The 24,577-nt window shown below is 41.3% G+C and overlaps 1 protein-coding gene across 13 annotated transcripts in view; it reads right to left on the bottom strand.

Moving 5' to 3' along the window:
• Positions 1-466: 466 nt before the first annotated feature.
• The window catches only part of ZNF560 (zinc finger protein 560), a 53,437-nt gene continuing 29,326 nt past the window's right edge, over positions 467-24,577 (bottom strand). For 6 of the 13 annotated variants that reach the window (XR_008541142.2, XR_001711616.4, XR_008541143.2 and 3 more), the window contains 6 exons: positions 24,259-24,339; positions 23,734-23,816; positions 21,102-22,963; positions 1,143-1,248; positions 839-945; positions 467-618 (listed from right to left, as the gene is read on the bottom strand). Coding sequence is in view for 6 of the 13 variants with exons in the window: in XM_054674024.2 (XP_054529999.1) it covers positions 21,203-22,963; positions 23,734-23,816; positions 24,259-24,339 (1,925 nt within the window). In the remaining 7 variants the exon portion in view is untranslated. Of the gene's footprint in view, positions 619-838; positions 946-1,142; positions 1,249-19,596; positions 19,834-20,813; positions 22,964-23,733; positions 23,817-24,258; positions 24,340-24,577 lie in introns of those variants that run through there. The other 7 variants (XM_524101.8, XM_063800518.1, XM_009434600.5 and 4 more) reach the window with 3 other exon arrangements.

Raw genomic sequence — 24,577 nt, forward strand, 5'->3', positions numbered from 1 at the left:
GTGAGGCTCTGCTACTAGTATGCTGAATAGTTTGGGTTTATATTCAGGGCACTTTGAATATTATAACACTCTGGGCCTTTAAGTCCTATGGAGAACGTAGTTTTTTTTTTTTTTTTTTTGGATGGAGTCTAGCTCTGTCGCCAGGCTGGAGTGCAGTGGTGCGATCGTGGCTCACTGCAACCTCCGCCTCCCGATTCAACCAATTCTCCTGCCTCAGCCTCCTTAGTAGCTGGGATTACAGGCATGTACTGCCACTCCCAGCTGATTTTTGTATTTTTAGTAGAGACGGGGTTTGACCATGTTGGCCAGGATGGTCTCGATCTCTTGACCTCGTGGTCCACCCGCCTTGGCCTCCCAAAGTGCAGGGATTAAAGGCATGAGCCACTGCACTCAGCTGATTTTTTTTTTTAATCTGGACAATTACCCAGTTGGGTTCAGCTTGCAAGTTTTAGTCAACACTCTGAGTTGTGGTTTCAATGGGAGCTTTATTTTCAAAGATTTTGTTGTACTCTTTGTGTCTCTACCTGGAGGCTAGACTACACGGAAGGTCATCTATCTCACATTCCAGCTCTCAAAGTCTATGGTATGTCTCATTGCCACCACAGGATTGCTTGGAGGCTGGAACCAAGTAAATGGAGAAAACAAACGAAGGTATTTATCTCCCTCTCTTTCTCACTGAGCATTAGAAACCACCCCTCCCACCCCCTTGTTGATATTACCAGAACCAGAGGGCTTCTTCTGGAGCTCTCCATGTTGGTCATGATGTGTGCCTCTGGTTTTTCAGCCACACTGAGTACAGACCAGATGAAACCAGAAGGGGGAAAACTAGTAAACTTACTGCCTGCTTGGTGGTACTTTGAACGCTGACTTTTTTTTCCATCTCCCTGCTGCTATTTACTTTTCAGATTCTTCACATAGCTGATGCATTCTGTCCAGGTGTTACACCTGCATTCAGTGGGACAGACAGGATAACTGCATTTACTCCACCTTTCCCTAAACCAGAACCAATTTTGCCAAGTCATACACACACACACACACACACACACACACACACACATAAAATATAGGATGCATTCTCTTGTTACTTCTGGTTTCTTTCACAACATCATGTTTGTGAGATTCATCCACATTAGGGGGTTTACCTGTATAGTAGGCAGAATTCTGAGATGGTGCTTATGAGTCCTGCACTCTGGTATGCCTTGGTATAATCCCCTCCTGTTGAGTGTTGGTAGGATAAACAGTTTCCTCCTAATCAAGAAAATATAGCAAAAGTGATGCAATGTCAATCAACCCTGTATTACATTATGTGGCAACAATGAAGGAATTTTCCAGATACAATTCAAGTCCCTATTCAGTCGATTACACATTACACAAAGCGAATAATCTCCTAGAATATTCCTAGGAGAACTTGATTTACTTATAGTATAGAGATATCTAGAGATATTCACCTGACAAAATTAGATGAGTCCCTTCAAAGGGGATCTGGATATCAGTGACTAAAAAATAGCAGACGGCTGGGCGCCATGGCTCACACTTGCACTTTGGGAGGCCGAGGTGGGCAGATCACAAGGTCAGGAGTTCAAGACCAGCCTGGCCAATATGGTGAAACCCCATCTCTAGATAAAAATACAAAAATTAGCTGGGCATGGTGGCGCATGGCTATAGTCTCAGCTACTCGAGAGGCTGAGGCAGGAGAATCGCTTGAACCTGGGAGGCGGAGGTTGCAGTGGGCCAAGATCACGCCACTGCATTCCAGCCTGGGCAACAGAGCGAGACTCCATCGCAAAAAAAAAAAAATAGCAGACATACTCTCTGTTGCTGGCATTGACAAAATAAGCTGTAAGGAATTCTACAGCCATAACAAAATTAATTCTACCAACAATCTGACACAGATTAGAAGCACATTCTTCTATATTTTAGCCCCAACCCTCTCCAGATGAGAAGGAAACTGTAAGAATTCTGCCACCATGAAAAAGCTGAATGTTGTGACACCACCAAAGGGTCACTCTCACTCTACAGCAATGGTCCCTTTCCAAAATGGAGGCACAGAGATGACAGGTGGAGAATTCAAAGCTTGGCCTGCAGGGAAACTCAGCTAGATCCAAGACAAGATTGAAAATCAACACAAACATAAAGCAATCAACAAAATAAGAAATAAACATCTTAAGAAGTAATTAATCAAAGCTACAGGAACTGAAAACCTCACTTAAGGAATTTTAAAATAAAATTGAAAGCTTCATCAACAGACTACACCAAGCAGAAGAATTTCAGAGCTTGAAGACTGGTCTTTCAACTAACCCAGTCAGACAAACACAAAGAAAAAAATGTAAGGAACAAAGTCCCCAAGAAATATGGGATGATGTAAAGTGATCAAATTTACAAATTACTGGCATTCCAGGGAGAGAAAGAGAAAAAGTAAGCAACCTGGAAACCATACTTGAGAGAATAATTTAAGAAAATTTCCCTAATTGTGCTAGAGAGGTAGCCATCCATATATAAGAAATCCAGACAACACCTGCCAGATACTACATAAAATGAACACCACCAAGACATACAGTCACCAGCCTAAGGTCAATGCTAGAGAAAAAAGCTTAAAGGCAGCTAGAGGAAACAGCACATCAGGTACAAAGGGAATCTCGTCATCAGGCTAATAGCAGACTCCTCAGGAGAAACCCTACAAGCCAGAAAAGACTGGGGTCCTATTTTCATCATTCTTGAAGAGGAAACTCCAACCAAGAATTTCAAACCTGACCAAACTAAGCTTCATAAGAGTAGAATAAACATTTCTAGAGACAAGCAATCACTAAGGGATTTCATTACCAGTAGACCAGCCTTACAATAAATCCTTAATGGAGTTTTTGTGTGTGCATGTTGGGGGGGGAGGTTTGTTTGTTTTTCAGACATTTCACTCTTATTGCCCAGGCTGGAGTGCAATGACGCGATCTTGGCTCACGGTAACATCTGCCTCCCAGGTTCAAGTGATTCTCCTGCCTCAGCCTCCAGAGTAGCTGGGATTACAGGCATGCGCCACCATGCCTGGCTTTTTTTTTTTTTTTTTTAGTGGAGACAGGGTTTCTCCATGTTGGTCAGGCTGGTCTTGAACTCCTGACCTGAGGTGTCCACCCTCCTCAGCCTCCCAAAGTGCTGAGATTACAAGCATGAGCCACCTCACTTGGCCCCTTAACAGAGTTCTAAACATGAAGATGAAAGAATGATACATGCTACCGCAAAACAACCAAACCTAAGTACGCAGCCCACAGACCTTTTGAAGCAAAAACAAAATAGAAACTATAAAACAACCACCTAACAGCTTCATAATAGGATCATATCCTCACATATCAATATTAGCCTTGAATGTAAATGGTCTTACCACCCCATTTAAAAGGGACAGAGTGGCAATCTGGATAAAAACAAGTACTATCCTTCTGAGACCTATCTCACACATATGAGACACCCATGGACTCAAAAAGTGGGAGAAAGAGCTATCATGCAAATGCAAAACAAAAAAGAGCACGGATCATTATTCTTTTGTTGGATAAAATAGACTTTAAACCAACAACAGGAAAAAAGGACAAAGAGCACTATATAATGATAAAGGGTTCAATCCAACAAGATGACTTAACCTTCAACATTGGAGCATTCGCATTCATAAAACAAGTACTTCTAGACCTACAAACAGACAGCCAAACAAGAATAGTGGCAGACTTCAACACCCCACTGGCAGTGTTAGATCACTGAGGCAGAAAACTAACAAATTCTGGACTTCAATTTGAAACTTCACCAATTGGACTTAATAGATATCCACAGAACATTCTACCCATCAACCACAAAATACATATTCTTCTCGTCTGCACACAGAACACTCAAAGACCACATTCTCAGCCATAAAGCAAGTCTCAATAAATTCATTCAAAATTTGAAAATCATACCAACTATACTCTCAGACCACAGTGAAATAGAAATAAAAATAAAGATCAATACCAAGATCTGTCAAAATCACACAATTACATGGAAATTGAACAACTTGCTTCTGAATGACTTTTGGGTAAACAGCTAAATTAAGGTGGAAATTTAAAAATTCTTTGAAATTAATGAAAGCAAAGAAACAAGATACCAAAATCTCTGGGATGCAGCTAAAGCAGGGTTAAGAGAAATGTTTAGAGTGCTAAAACACCTACAGCAAAAACTTAGAAAGTCAGCACCATATGAAGTGAAAAAAACAAAAAAGGAACATACCTCAAAATAATAGAGCCATCTATGACATAGCTACAGTCAACATCATACTAAATGGGCAAAAGCTGGAAGCACCCCACTTAAGAACTGAAAAGGCTGGGCACAGTGGCTCATGCCTGTAATCCCAGCACTTTGGAAAGTCAAGGTGGGTGGATCACCTGAGGTGAGGAGTTCGAGACCATCCTGGCTAACATGGTGAAACCTCGTTTCTGCTAAAAGTCCAAAAACTAGCCAGGTGTGCCAGTCTGTGCCTGTAATCCCAGTTACTCAGGAGGCTGAGGCAGGAGAATCACTTGAACCCAGGAGGCGGAGGTTGCAGTGAGCCAAGATTGCGCCATTGCACTGCACTCCAGCTTGGGCAACAAGAGCAAAACTCTGTCTCAAAAAAAAAAAAAAAAAAAAAAACTGAAAAAAGGCCAGGCACGATGGCTTGTGCCTGTAATCCCAGCACTTTGGGACACTGAGGCAGCTGGATCATTAGGTCAGGAGTTCAAGACTAGCCTGGCCAAGATGGTGAAACCCTGTCTCTATTAAAAATACAAAAATTAGCTGGACGCAGTGGCAGGCGCCTGTAATCCCAACTACTCAGAAGGCTGAGGCAGGAGACTCATATGAACCCGGGAGGCGGAGGTTGCAGTGAGCCGAGATCGCGCTATTGCACTCCAGCCTGGGTGATAGGGCAAGACTGTCTCCAAAAAAAAAAAAAAAAAAACTGAAAAAAGAAAAGGATGCGCACTCTAACCACTGCTATTCAACATAGTACTAGGAGTCCCAGCCAGAGCAATCAGTCAAAGAAATAAAAGGCACGCAAATAGGACTATTTGTCTTCACTGATGATATGAGTCTGTACATAGAAAACTCTATAAGACTCTGACAAAAGGCCCCTGGAGCTGATAAACAACTTCAGAATTTAGAAAACTCAATTCGGTTCTGATTACAAAATCAATATGTAAAAATCAGCATTTATTTGTTTGTTTATTTATTTTTAAAGATACAGTCTCGCTGTTGCCCAGGCTAGAGTGCAGTGGCACGATCTCGGCTCACTGCAACCTCTGCACATCAGCCTCCCGAGTATCTGGGATTACAGGCGTGCAGCACCATATCCAGATAATTTTTATATTTTTACTAGAGACAGGGTTTCACCATGTTGCCCAGGCTGGTCTTGAATCCCTGCCTCCAAGTGACCAGTCTGCCTCAGCCTCCCAAAGTGCTGGGATTACAGGCATGAGCCACCACACCAAATCACCATTTCTGTACACCAATAATGTTCAAGCTGAGAGCCAAATCAAGATGCAATCTCATTTACAATAACCACAAAATAAAATACCTAGGAATACATCTAACCAAGGAGGTTAAAGTTTCTGCAAGAAGAACTACAAAACACTGCTGAAAAACAATGGAAAAACATCCCATGGTCATGGACAGGAAGAATCAGTATCATTAAAATGGCCACAGTGCCTAAAGCAATCTGCAGATTCAACACTATTCCTATCAAACTCTCAGTGTCATTTTTCAAAGAATTAGAAAAAAAAACTATTCTAAAATTTATACAGAACTGAAAAAGAGCCCAAATAGCCAAAGCAATCCTATGCAAAAAGAACAAAACCAGAGACGTCACCCTACCTGATTCCAAACTACACTACAAGCCTACAGTAACCAAAATAGCATGGTACTGTTACAAAAACAGACACATACACCAATGGATCAAGGTTAAAAAATAAAAAAAGCCACATACCTACAACCATCTGATCTACAAAGTAGACAATAACAAGCAATAGAGAAAGAATTCCCAATTCAATAAATGGTGCTGGGAATAACTGGCTAGCCATATGCGGAAGAATAAAACTGGATCCCTACCTTTCACCATATACAAAAATTCAGGATGGATTAAAGACTTAAATGTAAAACCTAAAACTGTAACAATCCTTGAAGAAAACTTAGGAAATACCATTCTGGATATCAGCCTTAGCAAAGAATCTGTGAATAAGTCCCCAAAAGCAACTGCAATAAAAACAAAAATTGATAAGTAGGACCTAATTTAACTAAATAGCTTCTGTACAGCAAAAGAAACTATCAAGAGAGTTAGACAACCTACAGAAGAAAATATTTTCAAATTATGCATCTGACAAAGGTCTAATATCCAGAATCTATAAGAAACTTAATTCAACAAGCAAAAAACAAACCCCATTAAAAAATGGGCAAATGGTTTGGCACAGTGTCTCACACCTGTAACCCCAGCACTTTGGGAGGTCAAGTAAGGAGGATAACTTGAGTTCAGGAGTTCGAGACCAGCCTGGCCAGCATGGTGAAACCCCCGTCTCTACCAAAAATACAAAAACTAGCTGGGCATGGTGGCGAACATCTGTAATCCCAGCTACTCATGAGGCTGAGGCAGGAGAATCGCTTGAATCCAAGAGGCGGAGGTTGCAGTGAGCTGAGATTGTGCCACTGCACTCCAGCCTGGGTGACACAGTGAGACTCCATGTAAGCCAAAAAAAAAAGTGGGGGGCAGGGCAAAAGAACATAAACAGGCAGTTCTCAAAAGAAGACATACATGCAGCCAATAAACATAGGAAAAAATGCTCATTACTAATCATTAGAGAAATGCAAATCAAAACCACAATGAGATACCATCTCACACCAGTCATAATGGCTACTATTTAAAAGTCAAAAAACATGTTGGCCAGGATGCAGAGAAAAGGGAACATTTTTATACACTGTTGGTTGGAATGTACTGTGGAAAGGAGTGTGGAGACTTCTCAAAAGAACTTATAACAAAGCTACCACTCTAACCAGCAATGCCATTACCAGGTATATACCCAAAAGAAAATAGATTTTTCTATCAAATAGACACATACACTCATATATTCATCACAGCAATATTCACAATGGCAAAGACATGGAATCAACCTAAATGCCAATCAACAGTGGAATGGATAAAGAAAACGTAGTACATATACACCATGGAATACTACGCAGCCATAAAAAAGAACAAGATCATATCCACTGCAGCAACATGGTTGAAGTTGGAGGTGATCATCCTAAACAGATTAACACAAGAACAGAAACCTAAATACTACATGTTCTCATTTGTAAGTGAGAGCTAAGCGAGTAATCATGGATACAACAATGGGAACAATAGACACTGGAGACTACTGGGCGGGTAGGTGGGAGGCTGGGGGAGGAGGAGAGGGTTGAAAAACTACCTACGGGCTACTATGCTCACCACTTGGGTGATGGATCATTCATATCACAAACCCCAGCAATACACAATTTACCCATGTTACAAACATGCTCATGTATGCCCTGAACCTAAAGGTGAGAAAAAATAATGTACTACAATGGAAGCAAAAATTAAAAATAGAAACTAACAAAATAGAACACTATAGACTGAACTGTGTATACCCTCTTCCCCCCACAATGTTCATATCTTCGAATCCCAACTCCTAAGGTGTTTATATTTGAATATGGGGGCTTCTAGAGGTAATTAGGGTTGGATGAGATCATGATGATGGGGCTCTCATGATAGTATTAGTACCTTATAAAGAAGAGACACAAGAGTGTTTGCTGTATCTGTCAGCCAAAGGCGAGCCAGCAGAATGAGAGATAATGAGAAAGCAGCACTCTACAAGCCAAGAAGATGCCCTCACCAAAAACCAACCATGTTGGCACCCTGAAAACATTTACAGCCTCCATAGCACTGAGAAAATTAATTTCTGTTGCTTAAGCCATCCTGTGATAATTTGTTATGTCAACACAACTTTACTACAGAAATCAAACCAAAAATATACTAATCAAATCCATTTATTTTGAAAGGAATTAACAAAACTAAGTAAATTCTAGCAACATTAATGTTTTTCATAAAGGAGAAAAGGCACAAGGAAATGATATCAGGAATGAAAAGGGGTATGCAAAAGGTATGCAACAGCAAAAGGCACAAATACTTAAAATATCAGAAAATATTATAAACATTGAGTATAAATTTTAAAATACAAAACTACCTATAAAAACTCTTGCCAAAACAGACTTAAGATGAAATTGGAAAATAATAAATAAAAACTTTAAAAAGATGAAGTTGGAAACCTTACTAGTGCCTACAAAATATAAAAATAATTGAGTCCATGCTTTGAATTCATTCCAAAACATGAAAATAAAATCCCATAACAATGGCAACAAATAATCCAGATTCAGCTGATTCTGCCAGTGAATTATGACTGATAATACTTGTAATAAGAAAGTACTGTATGAGTTAAAGAAAGGAGAAAATACTCCAACCTTCACACAAAAAACAGGCAATGATAGACTAAGAAAAGAATACTGCTTGGAACAGGCCCCAAGCCTGGACATAAACAGGCCATGAGAAACTGGCCATAAACAAGATCTCTGCAGCACTGTGACATGCTCGTGATGGCTATGATGCACACACTGGAGGTTGCTGGTTCACCAGAATAAGCTCAAGGAACACCTGGCCCACCCAGGGCGGAAAACTGCTCAAGGCATTCCTAAACCACAAACAATGGCATGAGCAATCTGTGCCTTAAGGACATGTTCCTGCTGCAGATAACAAGCAAGAGCCTGTCCCTTGGTTCTCCATAAATAATACATTCAGTTAATCTATAAACTGCAGAAACGATGTTTATCATGAGTTTACTGTCAATAAATAGGTGGGTCAAACTCTGTTTGAGACCGTCAGCTCTGAAGGCTGTTAGCCTTCTGATCCCACATTGCACTCTATTTTTGTGTCTGTGTCTTTATTCCTCTAGCATCGCTGGGTTGAGGTCTCCATGACCAAGCTGGTCTCAGCAAGTGGCACCCAAACATGGGGCTCGAACCCGGGTTGAAGGGTCGCCAGAGCGATGGTTGGAGAACGTGGAACTACGCTGGAGCACACCTGAGTACTCTTAATCCCCGTGGTGAGTAAGAAGGGGAGCTCGGAAGCATCAGGGTAACAATGGGACAAGGGTCAAGCAGGCACAAGGCTTATTTGAGTCTGCCTCGGCAGCTCCTCAGAAAAGGAGGAGTGAAAGTTAGCACTAGCCGACTTATGCAGCTTTTTAGTGTGGTAGAGAAATATTGCCCCTGGTTTCCGACTGAGGAAATATGGATGTAGAGGTCTGGGAGGAGGTAGGCAGCGCACTGAAAAAGGCATATAAGGATGGTGCTGAGGATATTCCTGTAACTGTGTGGTCAGTGTGGGCTCTGATTCATTCCACCTTGGAAGCTTTTCACACTGATGATGAGGAGGAAGGAGACAAAGAAGAGAGGGAGTGTGATAATGTTGTGGAAGAGATAAAAGAACAGATCCGTCAACCACTTAAAGAGACCCAAGAAGGGGAAGCTTGTCCCTGCCCCTCAGCACCTCCTCAATACCTTGAAGATAGGGAATGGCCTGACCCTCTGGATCTTTCTTTTCTGGAGGACACTGAGCGAAAAGTAGTCTCCCCAGCAACTGTTCGAGCAGCGCCCCGAGTGACCGCCCTCAGTTCTATTCAGGCAGGAATTCAGCAAGCTAGAAGAGAGGGTAATTTAGAGGCTTGGCAGTTCCCTGTTAGGATACATCCCCCAGATCAACGGGAATGTTATGGCTATATTTGAGGCTTTTCCCTTTAAATTACTGAACGAGTTTAAACAGGCTATCAATCAGTATGGACCACGTTCTCCTTTCATGATGGGTCTGTTAAAGAATGTTGCTACCTCCAGTCAGATGATTCCCATTGATGGGACACTCTTACTCGAGCCTGTCTGGCTCCTGCTCAGTTTTTACAGTTTAAGACCTGGTGGCCAGATGAAGCTTCTACTCAAGCTGCCTGCAGTGCACAAGTTCAACCTCCAATTAATGTAACTACCGACCAACTTTTGAGAGTTGGTGGCTGGGCTGCATTAGACACACAAGTGGTCATGCAGGATGATGCTATAGATCAGCTTAGAGGAGTGTGCATTAGAGCTTGGGAAAAAAATCTCTTCAGGTGGAGAACAATACCCTTATTTTAGTGCTGTTAAGCAGGGGCCAAAAGAACCCTATGCAGATTTTATAGCTTGGTTACAGGAGTCTCTTAAAAAGGTGATTGCAGATTCAACTGCTCAGGATACAGTGTTGCAGTTATTAGCTTTTGACAATGCTAATCCCAAGTGCCAGGCTGCTCTGTGACCTATTAGAGGGAAAGCACATTTAGTTGATTATATCAAGGCCTGTGACAGTATTGGAGGTAATCTGCATAAAGCTACTCTGTTAATGCAAGCCATGGGAGGACTGAGAGTGGGTAAAGGAAATGCTCCATTTCCTGAAGCTTGTTTCAACTGCAGGAAACATGGGCATATGAGAGAGAATGTAGAAAAAATCAGAGGGTCCAACTGCCCATTGATGGAAAAAAGAAAACTGCTGAACCAGGTCTATACCTGAAGTGTAAAAAAGGAAAGCATTGGGCCAATCAGTGTCATTCTAAATTTGATAAAGACGGAAACCCGATTTCGATTAATGCCATGAGGGGCCAATCCTGAGCCACATTCCAAACCAGGGCATTCCTGGCTCAGACCACTCCCTCAACCCTGTATAATGCTTGTCCCCCGCCACAGCTGGTAGTGCCGCAGTAGATCTGTGTTGCACCAGGGCTGTGAGTCTCCTGCCTGGAAAGCCACTGCAGAAAGTACCAACAGGAGTCTGCGGACCTCTGCCAGCAGGAATGGTAGGACTACTTCTGGGAATATCTAGTTTAAATTTAAAAGGAGTGCAGGTTCATACAGGAGTAATTGATTTGGATTGTAATGGGGAAATTCAAATCGTTATATCTCCCTCCGTTCCTTAAAAGGCAGAACCGGGAGAGTGTATAGTGCAGCTTCTGATTTTACCGTATGTGGGACTAGGAAAAAGTGAAACTAAAAGAACAAGGGGATTTGGCAGTACAAATAAACAAGGGAAAGCCACCTACTGGGTAAATCAAATTACTGATAACCATCCTACCTGTGAAATAACTATTCAGGGAAAGAAATTTAAAGGTTTGGTAGATACAGGAGTGGACATTTCAGTCATATCTCTACATCACTGGCCATCTGCATGGCCAATTCAGCCCACTCAATTTAACATAGTTGGAGTTGATAAAGCCCCTGAAGTATATCAAAGTAGTTATACTTTGCATTGTAAAGGGCCCGATGGACAACCTGGGACTGTTCAACCAATTATAACTTCTATACCTATAAATTTATGGGGGCTCTCCCCCCATACATTTATTACAACAATGGGGAGCACAAGTTCTAATTCCTGAGCAATTATACAGCCCTCAAAGTCAACATATGATGCATGAAATGGGGTATGTCCATGGTATGGAACTAGGAAAAAATTTGCAAGGTTTGAAGGAATCTCTTCAAGCGGAAAGACAAAGTTCCCGCCAAGACTTAGGATACCATTTTTGATGGTGGCCATTGTTAAACCTCCAGAGCCTATCCCGTTAAAATGGCTGACAGACAGGCCAATATGGATAGAACAGTGGCCGCTGAGTAAAGAGAAACTGGAGGCTTTAAATGAACTAGTCAAAGAACAGCTTCAAAAGGAACATATAGCTCAAACGCTCTCCCCTTGGAATTCCCCAGTTTTCGTAATTAAGACAAAACCAGGTAAATGGAGAATGTTAACTGACTTAAGGGCCATTAATTCAGCTATATAACCTATTGGGGCATTACAGCCAGGACTGCCTTCTCCTGCTATGATTCCAAAAAATTGGCCTTTAATAGTCATAGATTTAAAAGACTTGTTTCTTTACTATCCCCTTAGCTCAGCAGGACTATGAACAGTTTGCATTTACGATTCCTGTGGTAAACAACTTGCAGCCTGCTAAGCGTTTTAATTGGAAAGTGTTGCACAAGGCATGTTACACAGTCCAACAATTTGCCAGACTTATGTAGGGCAAGCAATTGAACCTACTCATAAAAGATTTTCACAGTGTTACATTATTCCTCATATGGATGATATTCTTTGTGCTTCCCCCACTTCGGAAATATTACTCCAATGTTACGATCACTTGGAAAATTCAATTTCTCATGCCAGTTTAATTATAGCTCCTGACGCAATTCAGACTACTACTCCTTACATCTACTTGGGGACCTTAGTAAATGTCACCACAATAGTGCCACAGAAAGTAGCCATATGTAGGATCAATTGAAAACATTGAATCAGACTTTCAAAATTTACTAGGGTATATTAATTGGATACCGCCTGCTCTAGGCATTCTGACTTATGCCATGAGTACTCTGTTTTCTATCTTTAGAGGAGATCCTAGTGTCACAAGCCCTTGGCAATTAACAAAAGAAGCTGAGGCAGAGTGCAGCTAATTGAAAAGCAAGTCCATAAGGCCCAAATAAATAGAATACATCCAGAGAATACTCTAGATTTGCTAATTTTTCCAACTCAGCATTCACCTACTGGTGTTATTGTTCAAGAGCGAGATCTTGTGGCATGGCTTTTCCTTCCACATACTAATTCACGGACTTTGACTCCTTATTTGGATCAAATTGCTACTATGATAGGAAATGGGAGAACTCGGATTGTTAAATTACATGGATATGATCCTGGAAAAATTATTATCCCTCTCACAAAGACACAAATACAGCAAGCTTTTATAAATAGTCTTACTTGTTAAACCCATTTAGCTGACTTTGTGGGTATTCTCAATAACCATTTTCCTAACATGAAACTGTTTCAATTTTTGAAATTAACTAATTGGATTCTCCTTAAAATAACTAAATCAAACCAATTGAAGGTACTGAGAATGTCTTCACAGATGGGTCTAGTAATGGTAAAGCCTCTTATTCTGGATCGAAAGGTAAAGTTTTTCAGACGCCCTATACTTCAGCTCAAAAAGCGGAGCTTGAGGCCATAATTGAGGCATTGACTGCTTTTAATATGCCTATTAATATGATTTCTGATTCTTCATATGTGGTTCTACACAGTTAGTTGAAAATGCTCAGCTACGATTCCACACATATGAGCAACTGATGACTTTATTTACCCAATTGCAAACAGCAGTTAGGAGTAGAATGCACCCTTTTTACATCACTCACATTAGGGCTCATATACCTCTTCCAGGACCTTTGACTGTAGGGAATCAAATGGCTGATCACCTAGTTGCTACTGCAATATCTAATGCTAGACACTTCCACAATTTAACACATGTTAATGTCTCTGGTCTCAGACACAGATACAGCATTACCTGGAAAGAAGCTAAAGCTATTAACCAGCGATGCCCAACTTGCCAAATGATTCCTTGAGGATTGGAACCTAATTCTCTTTGGCAAATGGATGCCACACATGTTCCCTCGTTTGGGAGACTAGCTTATGTACATGTATGTGTAGACACCTTTTCTCACTTTGTCTGGGCTACATGCCAATCAGGAGAGTCTTCTGCCTGTGTTAAACATCACCTTTTGCAGTGTTTTGTGGTGATGGGCATTCCAGCTTCTATTAAAACAGATAATGCCCCAAGCTATACTAGGCAAGCTGTAGTTACATTTTTCTCTATATGGAGTATTGAAGACATTATTGGTATCCCATATAATTCTCAAGGACAAGCTATAGTGGAAAGAATGAATCTCTCCCTAAAACAGCAGTTGCAAAAACAGAAAGGGGGAGACAGTGACTATAGGACTCCACACATGCAACTAAATCTAGCATTATTAACTTTAAAATTTTTGAGGCTAAAGGCCGATTGTTACCAGCAGCTGAAAAACATTTACAGAAGACAGCTGCAAAGGCAGAAGTGGAACAATGGGTTTGGTGGAAAGACCCGATAACAAAAGATTGGGAAACAGGTAAAATAATAACATGGGGCAGAGGTTATGCTTGTGTTTCTAAAGGACTGAATCAACAGCCAATTTGGGTGCCATTGAGACATCTAAAGCCCTACTATGTTGGGGTGATCAGACCGAACACCAGGCCATGGGGGCTACGAAGTATGGCAGAGTCAAAGGAATGAGACAAGTTAAGAGTTCATAGGGTGGGTCCAGGGGGCCAACACTAGTATGGAGGCTGCGAAGTCCCTGAGCTCTGGGAGCCCACACTATTTATTGGTGATCAAAGAAGCAGGTGGTGAGGACGTGTGGATGTGGGGGTAGACAGGTGAGGATGTGGGGGTAGAAAGGTAGCTGTGATGGTTTAGCATATGCTCTGCTACTTGAGATAATGGAGAATAGGTTCTTCTAACTCAAGATACAATCAATTTATGAGCCACAAGGGGTTTTATGCCCTGGGCTTAGACTGTAGTGCAGCGGGGCAGCCTTCCATCCTTAGGCACAGAGCTTGGTGTTCCATAGGCCGCAAGGGGTTTTAGACCCTGGACCCAGGACATGTTCCAAGACTCTTTTACATTATGTCAGACAAGCAGGCCCTGCCTCAGCCCTTCTACTGACACAGAAGTGGAACAACGGGTTTGGTGGAAAGACCCGATAACAAAAGGTTGTGAAACAGGTAAAATAATAACATGGGGCAGAGGTTATGCTTGTGTTTCTCCAGGACAGAATCAACAGCCAATTTGGGTGCCATTGAGATATCTAAAGCCCTACTATGAGCCAGATAACGAGGAAGAGGTTTTGGGAGGATCCCAAACACCCATTGGTGGCAGCATTGTCCAAGTTGATGCTGAGGATGACCCCCAACTGTCACGAGCAACACTCATCGAAAGCAGCCACCTACCTGGGGACAGATCAAGAAGCTGTCACAGATGGTGGAAGAAAACCTGAGGAAAGCAGGACAAGCAGTCACAGTGGGTAATTTTATGACAGCGGTGATCACCATTGCCATGAGTGTTCCTTCAGCAAGGACTGACAAAAAGAGCAATTATACTCATTGGGCATATTTACCTTTTCCACCACTTCTATGGCCTGTAACTTGGCTGGACCCCCCAGTGGAGGTATACACTAATAATAGCTCTTGGATACCTGGTCCTACAGATGATAGAGGCCCATCTCACCCACACAAGGAAGGAACTGTTATGAGTATTTCTTTAGGATTTAAACATCCACCCATCTGTTTGGGAAAGGCCGCTAGTTGCCCACCCCCTCAGTATCAATCTTGGCTGGCAATAATGCCTAGACATAATCACTCTATGGCACAGTTACACATGCTTTCTGGTCTCAGTATTTACCATAATGAATCTGCTCCTCTAATTGAGGCATACCGCCCTCAAAAACCTATTTGTAAACAGGATTGGACCCGGTCAGAAAAAATGAATGTACTCATTTGGGAAGATTGCATTGCAGGACAGGCAGAGGTGCTGCATGATTCCTATGGAATCATTATTTATTGGTCCCCTAAGGGGATGTTTAGCATGAATTGCACCTCCGTCTGCATGTGATGGCCACAGTATGTTCAGCTGGTCTGAATAAAACGATCAGATGGTAAAAATGATAAGAAGTACCGCAAGAGTTCCTATTATCTGGAAACATGGCGGTATAGTGGCACCTCAAATGATATGGCCCACTGTAGGAGCTAAACATAAGGATTTGTGGAAACTATTAATAGCTCTTGATAAGATCAAGATTTGGGAAGGAAAATATACTATGCTGTCACAATATAATCCTAATTACATTTTAGAACTTGTTGAAAATAATACAATTTGGATACAAAGTTGTGTTCACCCTCCTTTTGTTGGTAATGGGCGATCTAAAGTTTGACACCCCTAATTATCATGTAACTTGCCAGGAAGGTAGATTGTCCTCTTGTGTGAACTCTTCCTTGTTTAATACTAATCATTCTATACTAGCAGTGAGAGCTCAAGAAGGAGTTGGTTACCGGCGAAGCTTTCCCATCCTTGGGAACCCTCTCCCTCTGTACATATTATTACTGAAATTCTTCAGAAAATTCTAAGAAGTTCTCAGTGTTTCATTGCTACTTTAATCTTGATTATTATGGGACTGATTGCTGTCACAGCTACTGCTACAGTAGCTGGAGTGGCACTACATTCATCAGTGCAGACAGCAGATTTTGTAAATAATGGCAAAAGAACTCTACTCTGCTGTGGAACTCTCAAACTAAAATAGACCAAAAGATAGTTAATCCAATCAATGATCTCCAACCAACTGTAATGTGGCTGGGAGATCAAGTAGCTAGTTTGGAACATGGAATGCAGCTGAAATGCGACTGGAATACTTCTGACTTTTGTATCACTCCTCACCCTTACAATGAATTAGACCATGAATGGGAAAGAATAAAAAAAAGTATCTGGAAGGACACTCTACAAACTTGTCTTTGGATGTTGCAAAATTAAGAGAACAAATACTTCAAGCATCCCAGGCACACCTGACCTTAATGCCAGGAACTGGAGTGCTTGAAGGAGTTGCAGATGGATTGGCAGCCATAAATCCTATGAAATGCATAAAAACACTTGGAGGCTCTGTGATTTCTATGATGGTTGTCCTATTAATCTGTGTTGTTTGTCTTTGTGTAGTCTGCAGATGCAGATCCTGACTCCTGCAAGAAGTAGCTCACTGTGATAAAGCCACCTTTGCTTTTATTGCCCTGGTAAAACAAAAAGGGGGACATGCTGGGAATAGGCCCCAAGCCTGGCCATAAACAAGCCATAAGAAACGTCATAAACAAGATCTCTGCAGCACTGTGACATGCTCGTGATGGTTATGATGCACACACTGGAGGCTGCTGGTTCACCGGAATGAGGGCAAGGAACACCTGGCCCACCCAGGGCGGAAAACCGCTCAAGGTGTTCCTCAACCACAAACAATGGCATAAGCAATCTGTGCCTTAATGACATGCTCCTGCTGCAGATAACAAGCCAGAGCCTGTCCCTTTGTTCTCTTAAAGAATACTTTCAGTTAATCTATAAACTACAGAAACGATGTTTATCACAGGCTGTCAATAAATAGGTGGGTCAAACTCTGTTCGAGGCTCTCAGCTCTGAAGGCTGTTAGCCCCCTGATCCCACTTTGCACTCTATTTCTGTCTATGTCTTTATTCCTCTAGTGCTGCTGGATTGTGGTCTCCATGACCGACCTGGTCTCGGCAAATATTACATGCCAATGTTAATAATATTTTTAAAAAATCTTTACACTATAGGTATATAAAATATTCTAGCAAAAAAAAAGTTAATCCATTATACTCAGATTGCATTTTTCTGGAATTACAAAGATAATATAACATTGGAATGTCAATCAGTTATCTTTCCACATTTAAAAAAAACTTTTATTTACTTACACATTTAAATATTAGGTATCTATCAAGGGCAAGTACAGTCAGTCCTAGGTACCTGAATTTTCTGAGTAAGGCAAGATCATCAAAGAGGAATCAGGGAAAAGCATTCAATAAATTCTTAAGCCATTCATGGGAAAGATTCCCTAAGCAATGAAAAGTAGAAAAAAGCCTTGACCTTTTAAAAATCTACAGCAACCAACACAGTGATTAGTAATGATGGAAAACATCTGCCATTAGGATTAGAAATAAAAGTATGCTTGTTTTACTACTTCTAGTTGTTATTCTAGTATTTTCTGCCTAGACAAGACATAAATGACTGAAGGTTACAAGTTAAGTCAGTTACAGATAATATGAAATGTGGAAAACCCAAAACAATACATAAAACTAGGATGTTAAAGAATGTTGAACAAGGCTTCTAGTAAAATTCAGTATACAAAGATCAAGTGACTTTATATAAACAATCAGAAATCAGCTTCTAAAAAAAATAAAAAAGGAAATCAGCTTCTGAAGCTAGGCAATTTCTAGGCTGTGAGACTAGGGTATCATTTCTTAGTGATACATCACTATTAGTCCAAGCACCAGGATGAGGCCAACCTACAGTATTGACCTCACCCATGACCCACAAGTGCTCATACTCCAACAACTGTGAAAAAGTTTCAGGAAGAACTTACAGGTTTTATTTGAGACAATCAGGATGGCATCTAAGGACAGTCTATGAGGTGACAGAAGTCACACAAGGCAATTAAGACTAATCTGCGTCTTTTGTGTCACTGGTAACAGTTAAACGCAACAAAGATGGGTTAAAATAATCACACTTATACCACAAGAGAACCACTCTAAAACCCGTTCCTCTCCATAAGAAAACATGTAACATGAAAATGCACGGACCTTGATTCAGTTTTTTTGGTTTTGTTTTGTTTTTGAGACAAGGCCTCTGTCACCCAGGTTGGAGTCCAATGGCATGATCTGAGCTCACTGCAACCATGACCTCCCTGGGGTCAGTGAGACACCTATCTCAGCCTCCTGAGTAGGTTGGACTACAGGCACGTGCCATCACACCAGGCTAATCTTTATATTTTTTGTAGAGATAGGGTTTTGCCATGTTGCCCGGGCTGGTCTTGAACTCCTGAGCCCAAGTGATCCGCCTGACTTGGCCTCCCAAAGTGCTGGGATTACAGGCATCAGCTATTACACCCAGCTGACTCAGGATTGGTAAACTTACCTGAAGCTTTGGATTACCATTACACTGGCTGGATTAAGAACCACAGAAAGAATCACCAAGAAACAGCCTTAATTGCTGCACATGATATAACAGAAATATTTAAATTTGTACCACTCAGACTGGAATCTGGTTATGCAGCTTGTGTGTGTGTGTGTATTCCAGGGCCACGTTCGGGAAGTGCCAGTGATGGTGTCAAGCACAGCAGAATATCATGATCATCCATGTTCACAGGAGTTTTTCTGTTTTCATAGCACATGGGCAAAATGAAACCCCAGAAATAGGTCATACTGCCAATCATAGCAGTTAATTGAGTCAGGCATATATGACTGCTTTGCCAAACAGTGGCATCAAAGACAACATTCGTGGTTCCCACCACCTCTCTGCACTGCCTGATAGTACAAGAGTTCCCACCTCTCCAGGTGAAGGGTTATGGGTGTCCCTCCACGGCCATGAAATCACAGTATCTTAAGTTACTATCTGTTAGTGCAACCTTTCTCCACTCAGACCCTTCTTCAACCCTGACCATTTATCTGAAAAGATCAGGTTTGAAAAGAGGAACAAGAGTATTTTTACATTTTAAAGCTGTATTATAACTTTTACACCTTGGCCAGTGTGAGCCACTACAGGTGGACCATGTCTAAAAATATGACAAACCAAAAAGAGAATCTACACTGTTAAAACAGGATTGTCTGAATCCTGAAGGCCCACTTTAGGTCAGTTGTAACCCAGAGGATGTATAGCAACTAGAATGGTGTTGCTATAGGAGAAAGACATACCATGCCAGGAATGAGCAGCGGGGTATAAGAAACTCCCAAAATAGTTCTATAGAACCACCCAGAAAGCCATGTCTTTGACAGGTTTCAGAGAAGCAATTCTGATATTCCATACATACCCAGTTTCTCATAAGTGTGAATGCCCCTCATATTCACTAAAGGATGAAGAATATAAAAAATTACTTTCCAACATTTATTACCTTCATGAAGTTTTTCTCCACTATAAAATTACAGGTAAACACCAAAGTATTTGGCAAGAATAAAACTTCTGAACATATCTTACATCAAACATCTTACATAAAAAGGGTTTATCTCCATTCCAAGAACCCAAGGAAACAGTGAAAGCTATTTCTTTTTTTTTTTTTTTTTGAGATGGAGTCTTGCTCAGTCACCAGGCTGGAGTGCAGTGGCGTGATCTTGGCTAACTGCAACCTCCGCCTCCCTGGTTCAAGTGACTCTCCTGCCTCAGCCTCTCGAGTAGCTGGGATTACAGGGGCGTACCACCATGCCCAGCTAATTTTTGTATTTTTAGTAGAGACAGGGTTTCACCATGTTGGCCTGGATGGTCTCGATCTCTTGATCTTGTGATCCACCTGCCTCAGCCTTCCAAAGTGCTGAGATTATAGGCATGAGCCACTGCGCCTGGCCAGTTTTCTATGTTTCTAACATTGTACAGCTTCAGGATGAACTCTTACACAGTGTACTGTCAGCAGATTCCAACAGTTCTCCCACATGCCTTTAACTTTATGGAGGATCATCAGAGTGTAAGTTCTTTCCTATCTTTGAAGTGAACAGGGACAAATGAGCACTTTGACACAGTGCTTACATTGATGTTTTCTCACCAGTGTGAATTACAGTGTGACTATTAAGGCATATAGACTTCCAAAAGGATTTTCTTCATTCCTTACATAAAATGGGTTTCTTGGCCAAGCGCGATGGCTCACACCTGTAATTCTACCACTTTGGGAGGCCAAGGTGGGCAGATTACCTGAGGTCAGGACTTCAAGACCAGCTTGGCCAAAATGTTGAAACCCCGTCTCTACTAAAAATACAAAAAATCAGCCAGGTGCAGTGGTGCGTGTCTATAATCCCAGCTACTCGGGAGGCTGAGGCAGGAGAATCGCTTGAACCCAGGAGGCGGAGGTTGCAGTGAGCCAAGATCGTGCCACTGCACTCCAGCCTGGGCTACAGAGTGGGACTTCATCTCAAAAACAAAAAAACAAAAAAAACATGGTTTCTCTCCATGGTGTTTCTACACGTTCAGTAAGATGAGAAGAATGCCAGGTGCAGTGGCACATGCCTGTAATCCCAGCATTTTGGGAGGTGGAAGCACATGATCACATGAGGTCAGGAGTTTGAGACTAGCTTGGCCAACATGGTGAAATTCTGTCTCTACCAAAAATATAAAAAATTAGCCAGGTGTGGTGGTGCATGCCTGTAATCCCAGCTACTCAGGAGACTAAAGCAGGAGAATTGCTTGAACTTGGGAGGCAGAGGTTGCAGTGAGCCAAGATCATGCCACTGCACTCCAGCCTAGGTGACAGAGCGAGACTCGTCAAAAAAAAAAAAGAGAGAGAAGAACTAGTGTTTTCCTACATCCCTTACATTTACAGGGTTTCTCTACAGTGTGAGTTTGTACGTATCTAGAAAGATTCAACTGTTCAGGCTTTCTCACATTCCTTACATTGATTGTGTTACTTTCTCCTGTGAATTTTTACATGTTCAGTTAGGCTTGAGGAAACAGCAAAGGTTTTTCCACATTCTTCACATCCACAGGGATTCTCTCTAGTGTGTTTTCAAATGTGCAATACGAGCAGAGAAAGAAGCAAAGGCTTTCCCACATTGGTCACATTCAAAGGGTTTCTCTCCCATATGAGTTCTTAAATGTTGAATACGTCCTGAGGATGTACGGAAGGCCTTCCCACATTCCTTACATTTATAGGGCTTCTCTCCAGTGTGAATTCGCACATGATTAGTAAGATCTGAATGACAAGTGAAGGCTTTCCCACAGTCCTTACATTTATAGGGTTTTATTTCGGTGAGAGTTTTTAAGCGATCATGAAAGCACATGGAATTTCGAAAGGAATTTCCACATGCATTACATTCAGAGGTCTTCTCTGCTGCATGAGTTTTTAAGTGTTGAGTTAGTACACAAGACCTACTGTAAGCTTTTTCACATGCATTACATTTATAGGGTTTATATCCAGTGTGAGTTCTTAAATGATCAACTAGCCTGGAGGTGACAACAAAGGCTTTCCCACGGTCCTTATATTCATAGGGCTTATCTCCAGTGTGTCTTCGTAAATGTTTAGTAAGATCTGAGCGTTCTGTGAAGGCTTTTCCACATTTCTTACATTCATATGGCTTCTCTCCACTGTGTCTTCGTAAATGTTTAGTAAGGTATGAGCGCTCAGTGAAGGCTTTCCCACATGTCATACATTCATAGGGTTTCTCTCCAGCATGTGTTCGTAAATGTTTGGTAAGATATGAGCACTTAGTGAAAGTTTTACCACATTTCTTACATTGATAGAGTCTCTCTTCTGTGTGAGTTCGCATGTGAATACAAAGACAGGCAGAAGAGGTAAATGGTTTCCCACATTTGTAACACTTAAAGGGCTTCTCTCCAGTGTGAGTTCTCAAATGAGCAAAAAGAGATGAGAAAGAAACAAAGACTTTCCCACACTGGTCACAATCAAAGCATTTCTGTCCTGTGTTACTTCTTCTATCTTCAATAACACCTGAGGATGTACCAAAGGCCTTCTCATATTCCTTATGCTCATATGGCTTCTCTCCATTATGAACTCTCAAATGTCCAAAAAGAGATGAGTAAGAAATAAAGGCTTTCCCACAGTGGTCACATTTAAAGGTTTTCTCTCTGGCGTGACATCTTATATGTTCAATAAGGCCTGCAGATGTACCAAAGGCTTTACCACATTCCTTACACCCATAGGGCTTCTCTCCAGTGTGAGTTCGTACATGTTCAAGAAAGCCTGACGGCACAGTGAAGGTTTTGCCACAGTGCTTACATTTATAAGGTTTTATCCCAATGTGGGTTTGCATGTGATTATTAAGGTGGGTAGGGTATCTAAAATCTTTTCCACATTCCTTATGTTCATAGGGGTTTTTAATAATGTGTGTTTCAACATTTACAGCATGGCTTGTGGAGTGAGTAAATGCTTCCCCACATTGCTTCCATTCATTGAGTTTTTCTCCACTCTGAGTTTTCCTGTGTGCTTCAAGGTTTGACTGATGAATGAAGGCTTTCCCATAGTCAGTACCTTCAAAGGATTTATCTTGTGTACACTTTCTCTGGACCTGAACATTTAAAATCAGGCGGAAAGATTTTCCATGCTTACTGAACACAGAAACTTTCCTTATGGTAGAGGTATTATTGTATAGAGAAAGGAGGTCTTTTGCATACTGAATACATTCAGACGTGTTGCCTCTATTTTGAGTACTCATGTTGGTCTTAAGGCATGTATGTTTACAGAAGACATCTTCACATTGCTTACAGTCATAGAGTTCCTCTCCATTTTGGTTTCTTGCCTGTTAACACAGGAATGAACAATAAAGGAAGCATTTTAGCAGACTTATTAATAGATACCACTCTTCTAAGAAACATGATAATTATTATTTTTGCCACTTTTATAACATGCATATAGTTTCTACCTTTTGGATTTCCTTCAACTTGAATAATGGAACCCTACTGTAAGAATCCTATGTCATCTGCTCTAATCTTGGCAAGATTCCTGTAGCTTTTCATGAAGTTATTTTAAAAACTCAAATGTCTAGTTATACATGTCGGAATGAACATTCATGGGAAGTCTTAAGTACCAAGCTTCACACAAGGTATGGGATCTCTCTCCAGATATTTCTCCCCTTGGGTGATTTGGGTGAATGCCACCTCTCCCAAATATCTATCATTTCTGCTGATTTCTTTTTTTTTTTTTTTTTTTTGAGATGGGGTTATGCTCTGTTGCCCAGGCTAGAGTGTGCAGTGGCACGATCTCAGCTCACTGCAACCTCCACCTCCTGGGTTCAAACAATTCTTCTGCCTCAGCCTCGCAAGTAGCTGGGACTACAGGTGCACACCACTACGCCCAGCTAATTTTTGTATTTTTAGTAGAGATGGGGTTTCACCATATTGGCCAGGCTGGTCTCGAACTCCTGACCTCATGATCCGCCTGCCTCAGCCTCCCAAAGTGCTGGGATTAGAGGCATGAGCCACCGTGCCTGGCCATTTCTGCTGATTTCTATAATGCAATACCAGTCTTCTCTGAATGTGAAAAATAAGAAAGTTCTTTTGTTAATCTTACCAACTGTATCCCATTTAATGTTTTTAAACAAAAATTATCTTGCCAAAGGGCTGGCCCATTGGTTTTCAGGCACATTTTCCATTCTGAAATAAAAGAGAAAAATATACATGAGAGTTTACACATGAAATGGTAGGTTAAATAAAAAGCTGATAGATTTGAGCAATTTATATATGTCTAAAATTTGGCAATCATATGGGGTCAAGTTTTAGTAATTTTTAAAACAACTTATTCTATGAAAATTAAACACAATGGTGAACAGAAACAATACTATCAGGGAAGGAAAAGTCGGAAAAATTGGAAGAAAAGCATACAATAAATCCATAAACATAAAGAAGGTCATTTGTTAGGTATTAGGGAAGTCTGGATAGATGCAAAGCAATGGAGGATGAAAAGTTAAGATATCCCAAAACATCCAAGTCAAGTGGACAGCCTTCCGATTCAAAGGGCATCTTATAAAACTTCATTGTGCTTCCAAACGTACTGAGAACTTCTCATGGACCAGGGTTGTTCTTCACAAACACTCACCTTGGAGAACTCTTGGCAGTGTGCTCAACTCTTCCTCTTCCTCCAGCCAAGAGATCAGACTGGGTTTGAAGAGCTGGTAAACTGTACACAGGGAAAGATACACCAATGGAAGAGGCTCATGCAAGAAATGGCAAACTTTTCCATGAAACAGGGACTACGTTTCTAATTAAAGCAGTGAAAAGCACTTAAATTGCATATATCCCATCTTTCTGTTCTCTGAAGACACTGGTTATCTCTGACCTCTGAAATTCACATTCAAGCTTAACCCATTTCCTGTTTGCCCCAAGAAATAAGCACTAGCAGTGAGCTGCACTTTTTC

Source organism: Pan troglodytes, chromosome 20, assembly GCF_028858775.2.
Source record: "Pan troglodytes isolate AG18354 chromosome 20, NHGRI_mPanTro3-v2.0_pri, whole genome shotgun sequence".
Taxonomy (NCBI): domain Eukaryota; kingdom Metazoa; phylum Chordata; class Mammalia; order Primates; family Hominidae; genus Pan; species Pan troglodytes.